Below are 11,097 nucleotides of genomic sequence, written 5' to 3'. Positions count from 1 at the left end.
TTTTTTTTTTTTTTTTTTTTTTTTGAACTTTGCAATTATACTGTATGTCCAAGGACTGAGTATAGCTTTATTATTCTGTTATAGCAAGGTCTTTATGATTGGATCTCCCTTTGAAGTTTCTTGAGAGGACCTTTTTAATAGGAGTCTGACTAGAAGTAAGCACAGCCAAACTTTGAGTCATGCTTCCCTGAAGGCAGTTAACAGTTTGACCTGATTTCCTGTTCTTTGAAACTAAAGTTCAGGCGGTGGTCAGGATAACAACAAAGAATACAAATGTTACCACCAATTACGATTGCATGTGCATATAACTGTAAATCCTGCTGATGAAATATATATTTAGATTCTGTGATGTGCCTATAATTGAAATTAAAACTGCAGGAGGAAATCAGTGCACATGTTGCGCTCCCCCCCAAGTTTAACTGTTAGAAGGAGCTTTCATTCCCAGATTACACATACAAAGAATTAAAAGAGCACTAGCCTTTATGCAAGTTCCAGTGGCATCGGACTGATCACCCAAGACTAAATTACACTGTGGCAAGAGGTAAAATAAGAGCCGGGTTGACAGATGGACAGGATTTTTGAGCAGTGAGTGAGTAGAGCAGACAGATCATAATTCAGTTGGGAGGTTGTGATATGAGCCAGAGAAAAGATTAGTTTTCAGCTTGCAGAGGCAGAATGACACAGTATTTCACCTCAGGGTTAATGTTTACCTAGCAGCGTTCTGTCCTCAACGACCTCGTAGTGCTCCTCCTCCTATCGGTCCATTTGAGGGCCTCTTATGGTTGACCTTGGACCCAAGTTGGAAACGTCATTAGTCAAGGGAGACGGGAATAATAAACAGATTTTAAATACTGTATACAAATGAAAAACACTGAGCTTTTTCTGTATGTCGTGTTTACTACCCCAGCTTTTGAGAGTTGTCTTGGATTACTTTTAGATACTTTAAAATATATAACATATATAAAGGCAACTACTGGGTTTGTGTCTCCTTGTAATTTTTGTTTCTTTCCTCCTTGTATTTTAGCAGAAGGTGTGCCTCAGGTGTTTTACTTTGGGCCCTGTGGGAAGTACAATGCCATGGTACTGGAGCTGCTTGGCCCAAGTCTAGAAGACCTCTTTGACCTGTGCGACCGGACCTTTTCACTGAAGACCGTCTTAATGATAGCAATTCAGTTGGTGGGTTTGGAGCTTTGTATGACACCATCACAAAAACTTCTACTCACTTACTATGACTGATGAAATCAAATACATTGAACATAAAAACTCTGTGAAATTTCTATGAAATGGTTCAAATCACCATCAGCCTATATGCAGAAATGGCACAAAACTATTTGCTACTTAATATAGTAGCTGGAGTTAGACTAACAAGTTCATAATCAAAAAATAAAATGTTTACTGTAGTTTAACAATTTGCATGGCAAGTTCAGCACAATTTACATTTCCAGTTAATGACATATTTTCAGTAAATTCCATTTTCATACTATAGGAATGAACCCTTGTTTCAAAAACTATCCTGGCTGGAGATTTCAGAGGGAGTTTAAGTGTTAATCCACCAAGCCTTTACATTTTATAGTATGCTCCAGAATTCCCAGTACAAAATGATTCTTATTGAGTAAACTGTCCATATAGCTGATTTTACAAGTCTTGCCTGAATACCTGAGGTTCTTGGAGCTTGTGGAGAGTGACTCTCCTATTACCTAGTATGCAAATTAGCAATCTGTTAGTATATGCGTTCTTCTGGGCAGATTTGGGTAGACTGGAAGCTGTCGTGAAGCGCAAAGCCACCACTGATTCACATCAAGTCTGAGCAGCTCAGAGGGTGTAATAACCCAGTCTTTGAGGCGCCTTATGCACATCAAAATTTCTGACGTTTCATTTTGTCAGCACAAAAACTGCAGTGCTCTTGTAATATAGATATCCTCTGAAAAAAATGTAAAGACCTCCATAGAAGCTCAGCACAGAGGTTTCCTAAAGACTGCATCGCAGCCACCTCACATTATGAATTTATTATGTTGCTCACCTTTAATTTTTTTTCCTAAAAAAGACAGTGATTACACTGTAAGTGCAACAAGTTAGCCTTAAGTGTAAAAAAGTTGTCGTGCTTTTTTTCTTTTAATAAACCATAATGCTGAAATTCATTATAACTGAGAAAATAATGTCAACTTGGTTCAGCAGAAAAACCCATTTTCAATAACTGTGACTCTGATTTAGTGGCCAATCATTTACCATGACTGATGTGTTCTTCATCACCAGATTTCACGAATGGAGTATGTGCACTCTAAAAATCTCATCTATAGAGATGTAAAGCCCGAAAACTTTCTCATTGGACGGCAAGGAAATAAAAAGGAACACATCATTCACATCATTGACTTTGGCCTGGCCAAAGAGTACATCGACCCCGAGACCAAAAAACACATTCCCTACCGGGAGCACAAGAGCTTAACTGGTACTGCGCGATATATGTCCATCAATACACACTTAGGCAAAGGTAAGAATGATTTTATTGTTGTTGTTCTGGGACGTCTGTTTGTAAAACGGATGCTTTGGGACATAGTTGTTGAATTGTGTCAGTGAGATGTTAACATATCTATTGATACAGAGCAAAGTCGACGAGATGACCTGGAGGCTCTGGGCCACATGTTCATGTATTTTCTTCGTGGGAGTCTACCTTGGCAAGGGCTAAAGGTATGTAAAGTATATTGACAGTTTCCGAGATTCTTTCATCAGGACTCTAGTCATTGTATAACCTTAAATTCTAACACACTCTGAGTTGCTGGGCAATTTATATTATTTACCCATCAGTAGCTGCGGCATGTGCTGAAAGTCTGTTCAATATGACTGAGAAAATGTACTTCTGAAGACTTCAGCTTTCATTGTGTTTATCTCTCCATTGGCACATTTAAGTCTTTCTTAATGAATATTTAAAAAAAAAAAGACTAAACAAAGGTTACAGTTGAAAATGAACCAGCTGTTATTTTGTGCTCACAGTTCAAAATTCATAATCTTTAGAAGCTTTTCTTCAGGCTAATGTGTACAGAGTGGTGCAGTTGGTTGTTAATTGAAGCAGTAAGCTTCCTATTCCTCTTTGCTTACTACTCTGAATCCTTTCTGCTTAACCACCTGAAAATCTCCCAGAAAGTTGATTCTGTTCATCACTTGACAAAAACGTTTCTCCCACTGAAAACGCTACTTCCAGATGAACAGAATCAGCTTTCTGAGATTTCCTTACTTTGATTGAACATGCAACAAGAAACCTCAAATCAGTGGTTCCTGAACTTGTTTTGCTAGGCCCCCCTTTGTTTTACAAGAAAAATGCCCCGCCCCCCACGCAAGCACGCACGCACACGCACAAACACATCCTCCAACCACACACACCCTTATTTTGCTCCATTGCGGTTTATTTCACACCTCAAACATTAAGTAAACAATTAAAAATTACAGGTAGTAATAAAATAAACTACTACTTTTACGCTACGTCCACACCTACACGGGTATTTTTGAAAACGCAGCTGTTTCGTCCACACGTAAACGGCGTTTCGAATCACCGAAAACTGAGATTTTTAAAACTCCTTTTGTGTTTACGTGTGGACGAGGAATACAGAGTTGGTCACACAATGTCAAAGGTCTGTGCCTTTTTTCATGTCACGCTGTGCACCACGTTATTGTTTAAATGAGATGAATTACAGAATGGCAGATAGTCAGATTAACAGTATTTTGTCTCTATCTGCAGGTTTTACACGCTTACATATACACACGCAGTTACTGTCCCTCCATTTACAAAGGCAGAGGTGTCACTGTGTGATTATTTTACGTGTAGTTGTTTTTTTCCCTGTGTAATAATATTCAACATTGCTGACAATACATTTTTCAAAAAATGCCTCTCTGTACAAAATGGGTTTAAAAACATATACAGGTGTGGGATACTGTTAGTCCGTGATTTGAACCGAGGGAACAAATCGTTGCAGGATCAGCCTGATGTTATTTGTATCCCGCTGTAACTTTACTGTATAAAGATCTAACATCTCCAAAATGTCAGGAGTAGTTAGTTACAACAAGTGTGTGTGTGTGTGTGTGTTTGTGAATTAAAAACCAAGAATGTGGGATACTGTTTGTCCGTGATTTGAAGAGCCCAGCGCTGCTCCCGATGAAGGGAAAACCAATTCTGCAGGGGAGACCTACCTTGGCACTTGTGCAGGTGAAGCCAAAGGGAAGATATGCTTCACCATATTTTCTAGTCTTTGGCTCAGAATGAAGTTGGTTTGGAAACATATTCAGCGATGCTTCATCTCCTGCTTTGCGTTTGTGTGGGCGCCCCGTGCTAGCAGTGTCCAAGCATTTCCCCCCCCGCTTTTCATACCGTGCCCCCCCTGCAATGGCTCTGCGCCCCCCCTCAGGGGGCGGCCCTAAAGTGATCAGTAGTATCATGCTGTGTCTTTGTGAAACACATAATACTCCAGTCATGGAAGCTCAGTTGATTTTTCAGAGAGAGCGTTTACTTCAGACACATTAAACAAGAAAAAACACTTTGCTTTGAATCTTTTTCAGGCTGACACACTCAAAGAAAGATACCAGAAGATTGGAGACACAAAACGAAACACTCCCATCGAGGTCCTCTGTGAGAACTTTCCAGGTATGCTATAGATGGCTGTAATCTCACTTTTGGATCAGCTTGTGAGCCTTGATAGTGTGAATACTGGCTGTGATGTAACGTGATTTTTCAGATAAAATGATTTAAATGTCGTCCCACTGCACAATTCGTACGGATTTATCCTCATGAAAGGTGAGAACATTCTTGTTGGTTCTGTGTAATACAGAGGAGATGGCCACCTACTTGCGATATGTGAGGCGGTTGGACTTCTTTGAAAAGCCAGACTATGAATATTTGAGGACTTTGTTCACGGAACTGTTTGAGAGAAAAGGATACACCTTTGACTACACCTACGACTGGGTTGGCAGGCAGATTGTGAGTAACGGATCACATTTTACATGTCAGTAATTTCACCTGTTTGACTGCAGAGCTGAATTCATTGTTATTCCCCTCAGCCCACACCGGTGGGGTCTGTCCATATAGACTCTGGAGCATCTGCAGTCACGAGAGAGAGCCATCCTCACAGAGACCGACCCTCACAGCACCCACCAATCAGAAACCAGGTACGTCCGGTTGAGCAATGGGGACCAGACTGCTTCTTGCCATGCTGTGGTCCAGTGGACCCATGGTGCATTACAGCCTGAAACTCCCTTTACTCTCTGTATGATGATCTCTTTGCCAAGCAAAGCTTATGTGCATGCAGTGACAATAGGATGTGCTATGCAAGTATTCTTTTGAACATCTCTGTATATTTAAATGCTGGAAAATTCGTTTTAAGGCATCAGGGCAAATTTATCCCAGTCATCTTTGCCTTCGTGTTTTTGGATTTACTGTGCGCTTTAGATATTGTAGATAAACTTTTGGCAAGTGTTTAAGACCATAAATTAAATTAAACTAAATTCTGGTAATTAAAAGCAGCCCACAAAGATGAAGGCTGACTGAAATAAAGCTTTGTAATCATTCACATATTCTACAGTGTAGAATAGAGGCACTTAGGGATAACTTTTTTGGGTATATATGGGTTTTGTGCCCATGTTGTCAGTGCACCTGCTTTTCGATGCTATTTGGGTGCTTTAAATGCAAATTTCAGAGCCAGGGTTGAATTGTCGCAGTCTATGCTACAAATGAAGGACTTGAATAGCTGTTAGTTAGTCTGGTTGAATTTGATCTACAGTTTTGCGTGTGTAAACACATTTGCTTTGAATCCAATTTAATTCATTGCTGGTATGAAGATGAGCTGGAAAATAAATTGCTGGCTTTATAAAGCTCTGAGCATTTAAATAGGTTACTTGTTAGTGGTTCATGCTTATTTTTTTGTTATTCAGGTGTAATGAGATTGAGGCCAAAGTTTGAGACCTGTGAGCTTAACTCCATTAGGCTTCAGGCTCATTAGTTTCTGATTCAGTTTTATGGCTGAAGCCTTGCTATGATTTTGATTCACTTTTTTTTTTTCAATTTTGTTCATTTATTTATTTTTTCTTCTCCATATCTCATGCTGCTTTGCATGGTTACCTTGCCTCGCACACCCAAATATCCATCTTTCCTTCACCCCCCTCCCCTTCCCATTGCACTTTCAAACCCACTTCCCTTCACATCACCGACGCCACCCCCGATTCCTAAGCAGACAGCAGCCTCAGATCGACGAGGAGCATGGGAGGTGCAGCCCGCACGCCAAGCAAACTCCTCCTATCTGACCTCCCACCTGACAGCGGACAGGCACGGGGGCTCAGTGCAGGTATACACCCCTCACCTGATCAACCGGCAGCCCCCACCCAATCTCCATGGAGTCAGATCTGTCTCAAATAATCCAAACAAAGATAAATACACTCATAATATGGCTTGTAAATGGAAGGGAAAGACGCAAAGGCATTTTTGTGACACAATTTGTTTTCCCCCCCGCTTGGGGAAACGATATATTTTCAAGGGATTAGTCTTATTTTGAGACAAATATTTTATTTGCGAGTTAAACAACTATGAATACTTAGGAAACTCGTGTTTAGCAAAGTACTCAAGCATTTAATTCATATTATTTTGCAAATAATTTTGCTACTGAACTGGCATTTTATTCATCTTCATTATCTAAAAGCTCATAATAATCACAAAACACTGATATAGTTACTAATGCTTTATGCCAGACATGAATTGCATTTATTAAGTGTTTTAGCTTCATGTGTGAGACAGATCTACAACCATATACCTCCCCCCCCCTCCAACCCTTTTGCCCCTGGCTGGGAAATGTTAATTTTCTGCTCCACCATATGCATGTCATCTGGTGCTACCCACCCCAGATGGTGAAAGTGTGATTTAGCTTTATAAACAGCAGCCCTTCTTGGGGCATTTTGATCTCCGGTCCTACAACTCTTCATGATGCTTGGACATTCTTTGCAAGATCAAGAAGCCTTCTGCATGGCAGAACGACCTGGCATAGCTAGCTAATTGCATGCTTCTAAACCATTATAGGCCTTTATGCTTAAAGGAACATATTTTAGTAATTTTGTCTCCTAGCCCATTCCAAAGACTGTCTCGGTCTTCAACAGGGTTTGTTTTGCTTCTGGGGATTCCTTTTACTAAATGGCATTCACTTAAAAATAGTTTGGAAATGTAAACATTTTTATACATATATTGTGAAACTAGATCATTCCCTGGAGTGCCATTGGTAGAAGCATGGCACTCTGTGAACACAGTGTGGAGAAAAGGGTGCTGTGACCAACGCAGTGGTCATCAGACTTGGCTTTTTCAGGCTTTATTATATTACACATCAGAATCAGTTATTTAACTCGTTTAAGTATAGATCATTAAAGACTGAAATCTCTCTTGTCCTTTAATGCAAACGCAACTTATTTCCTTTAAGATAACTGCTACACTCTTACAGAAAGATTTTTTATTTATTTATTTTTTTAAATGTTCTTTTTTCCAACATTTCGTACACAATCAGGTGTATTATCCTGATCTACTGATGCGTACATATTCAATCAGGTGAAAGTGTAAGGGGAAGTTGTTGGCTTTTTTTCATCTATTTGGGCAAGTAAACCTGGAAGTTTACAGATAAACACAATTCTTTTCTTTTTTTGTGTTGGGGGGGAAAAAGTCAGCATATCAGCAAGACAGGCTTGGCTTTTAAAGAGGCAGGCAGGGACTTTCTGTTGTGTTTTTTTTCTTTTCTTTTTTTCTTTCTTCCTGTATCATGAAAAAACAAAAGGAAGCCAAGTTAATATCTTTTTTAGCACAAAATGTTTCCTTAAAAGTCATTATACAGCTCAGGAATTCTCTCTCAGTTCAGTGAAGGTAAAAAAAAAAAAAAAAAAAAGACTGAATAGGTGTGCTCGTAATTAGACACTCGTTCAGACATCTGGGATGTGCCTTTCTGGGAAACAGAGACACACTGAGTGGAATTCAAGTTGAGATTTGATTTTACTCGTCTCTATGGTGCCTTGGCTCACATGTGTGAGCAATGCTGCTGACTGATTGCGTATGATAAAGTGAGTCCACAACAAGTGCGTGATGTGAAATGAAATTAAATGTGTGAGTAGACGTACAGTCACATTTAATTTTTTACAGTCTGGCTACACTTTACTACCCCACCATCTGCACTGCTAGTTTGTCTTATCCTATCTGTCCTGTCCTATCCTTTGCATATTCTCCTGTCAGGATTCTTATAAATTCAAACATTTGGGGAAAAAAAGGATGCCTGAATGAGGTGTCTTTTTGTGCCTACTAGGCCCTGGGCCAATCAAAGACAGTAGGAGTAGATGTGTTTGGCACAGACCAAAGAGCTTTTCAGGAGAAGACCCACACACACAGTGTGAAGCATGTCGGTAGATATGGTTTGGGGTTTCTTCCCCAGGGACTAGAAAGCTAATCGATTGAACTATTAATCCTGGAGGTCACCTTTTAACAGTGTAATGATTGTAAGCACACAGCAAATCCACCAAGGCCAAGCAAGAACACATGGAGGGTTATGAGATTGGCTACAATAGTCACATTTCATATATGAAATATGTCTGGACAGTTGCATTCAAGAATGCATACAAGAAATTATTATTTATGCTTAACATCGCAATACTAGCTTGAAACCAAGTGTTTACTTCTCCTCGACAGGAATATTGAGAATTTTCATTGTGGTAGATCAAAGAAGATATGTTTGCTTTCCTAAATATGTCCAAAAAGCCAACAAATCCACTTCACTCCACTTTTCACGATCTATATGTACTCATGAGTGCATGTGGGCGCACACAAACCCATTTTTGTGACAAATAAAAGCATTGCTTCTTTTTACAGGCTCATAAGTTCAAGAATAAATGGCTGCTACTGGCATCTTGATTTTATGATTTGTCCTTCATCTAAACATGGTTTTTTACAGAGCAGGATTACAGTCACAAGGGGTGTGACTTTTTTGTTTTTTTCCTCCCCAGAATTCCTGCTTTATTTTTATTAACTAAGAATTTTGACTTTCATCTCAGAATCCTGATTAGTTCTTCACAGAACTAAAGAAAACGCCAGAGTTCTGAGGCTGAAAAGTAAAAATTCTGATTCTTTTTAGAATTCCGAAAAGGGTGGAAGAGTCATCACCCACGAATACTTATAATAAAAATAATGGGGTTTTTTCTTCAGTGGCCCCAATCCTCTTATGTATGTTTAAGAAGTCATTTTACTCATTTAGTTTTATTTTTAAGTAATGAGTCTATAGGTTTGCTGAATGGATTCCACAAGCAACAGAAAGATGTTGGTGCAGTTTCGCTTTATACCAGGGGTGGGCAATTGATTTTCCCAAGGGGTCACATGATAAACAAAGACTGTTGAGGACTGCACCAATAAGCTGAACTCAGTTCTGCTCAATATTAACTATTTCTTTGTTAGCTTACCAGTGCAGCCCTTCTCAGTAGTCCCAGTTTCTCATGGGCCCTTTGGGGAAAATCAGTTGCCCTCCCCTGTTCTATACAAATCTATTAAAATGAGTTTTCTACATGTAGTTGTAATTGCCCATGTTTGGTGAAGTCTTTACTTTAGTTTCAGGTGTGGTCACTGGTGAGACCTTGCCCTTGTATACTGTAGGGACACAGCTTGTTTGTTGATGGAAAGCTAAACTGGACTACAGCCCTGTATTTACGTGATATTGTAATTACTGCAATCTGAAATTTGCTTGCCTCCCTCCCAACCTGTGCTGTCTTTTGGGATTAAGTTTTGACTCTTGAAAGTCTTTTATTTTTTCTCTCTGGAGCATTTCAACATTCTAACTTTGGTGACTCGTTGCTGTTTTGGGGCAGATATCGATACACACTGATAACAAACAAGACTATGTTTGTATGACTTGAAGCTACAAAATAGTAAAAAAAAATAATTGCAGAACCATTCACAGACTGCAAGCCAGGTTTTTCTTCATGTTGTGGTGTTTTTTTGTTTTGTTTTTTTTGCTGCCACGAAACCAGTTTCTCCCAATACAAGCAAAACTAAATGAACTAGAGTATTTGTGTTAACTTGTTCTTTGTTAACCAGGTAAACTTTCTGTCACAGCAGTATCTGGTTTTTCCATACGTATCTGTTGTGTGGACAAACATAAGTGGTTTAACTGAACTTAACACCAGTCTGTGTCACAGGTGGTCAGTTCAACCAACGGGGAGCTGAATGCAGACGATCCGCTGGCTGTTCATTCCAACGCCCCAATTACAGCTCCGCCAGAGGAGCATCCGCCCGACGAGGCCAAGTATGTGTCATATAGCCACCACGACTCTCTTCCATGTCCATCTGTCGCTTCCTCTCTTTCCCTCTTTCCCTCCCTCTGTCTCCTTTTGCTATCGTCTGGAATTGTGACAGCTCCAGCCACCAGCTGTCATCTTCCACCTGCCCCTCTTATCTGTCTGGGTGTGTGGGTTTACGATCTGCAACCAGTCTCTATATCCCTCAGTGAATTTTCCTTTTCTGTAAAAATAAAAAAAGCCATTGTACAGTACTGTGCAAAAGTAAAAGCCAGCCCTCATTTCTTTAATAGCTCTTTGGAAATCACCCTGGTGGAGGAAAAAAATACAAAACTATTTTATATCTATCAAACTATGTTATCTTTAAGATTTTTCCTAGATTCAACTTAAAATGGAAACAAGTTTTGTTTTTACGATGGGCTGCTAGTAACAATATGCCTAAAGTTCTTTGCAAAGTTGTTTATGTGTAGACACAACACTAGTTCATCCTTTGAGTTAGGTGCCATTTTATCCTTGAGTGATTCATAGGTCAGTGTTAAGTGGTTTAACATACTGAAGAAAAAAAGCAGCCACTGGCCGACAGAATGCCTGGAGAACTATTGCTCAAGAGCTCTTAAAAAATTACAGGAAAGCCTGGCTCCATGGCAGCAAAAAATAAAGAAATGAAGGGTTGCCTCAAGACTTCTGCACAGTACTGTAGATTAACTAATGCACCCCCTCATGCCTGTGCCCAGCCAATCAACCATTAACATAGACTACAATCTCTACAGCACACAAGTACAGTGGGGCAAAAAAGTATTTAGTCAGCCACCGATT

The 11,097-nt window shown here is 39.7% G+C and overlaps 1 protein-coding gene across 9 annotated transcripts in view; it reads left to right on the top strand.

Moving 5' to 3' along the window:
- Window positions 1-11,097, top strand: part of csnk1g1 (casein kinase 1, gamma 1) — a 43,412-nt gene that overhangs the window by 27,372 nt on the left and 4,943 nt on the right. For 3 of the 9 annotated variants that reach the window (XM_005743951.1, XM_005743948.1, XM_005743949.1), the window contains exons 5-12: window positions 1,025-1,176; window positions 2,254-2,488; window positions 2,600-2,685; window positions 4,546-4,630; window positions 4,815-4,963; window positions 5,044-5,151; window positions 6,213-6,323; window positions 10,183-10,289. In XM_005743951.1, the coding sequence (XP_005744008.1) occupies window positions 1,025-1,176; window positions 2,254-2,488; window positions 2,600-2,685; window positions 4,546-4,630; window positions 4,815-4,963; window positions 5,044-5,151; window positions 6,213-6,323; window positions 10,183-10,289 (1,033 nt within the window). The remainder of the gene's footprint in view (window positions 1-1,024; window positions 1,177-2,253; window positions 2,489-2,599; window positions 2,686-4,545; window positions 4,631-4,814; window positions 4,964-5,043; window positions 5,152-6,212; window positions 6,324-10,182; window positions 10,290-11,097) is intronic. The other 6 variants (XM_005743952.1, XM_005743950.1, XM_005743956.1 and 3 more) reach the window with 3 other exon arrangements.

Source organism: Pundamilia nyererei, unplaced genomic scaffold (assembly GCF_000239375.1).
Source record: "Pundamilia nyererei isolate P.nyererei 1_Seehausen unplaced genomic scaffold, PunNye1.0 scaffold00137, whole genome shotgun sequence".
NCBI lineage: Eukaryota > Metazoa > Chordata > Actinopteri > Cichliformes > Cichlidae > Pundamilia > Pundamilia nyererei.
This window is presented reverse-complemented; position numbering and strand designations above follow the sequence as displayed.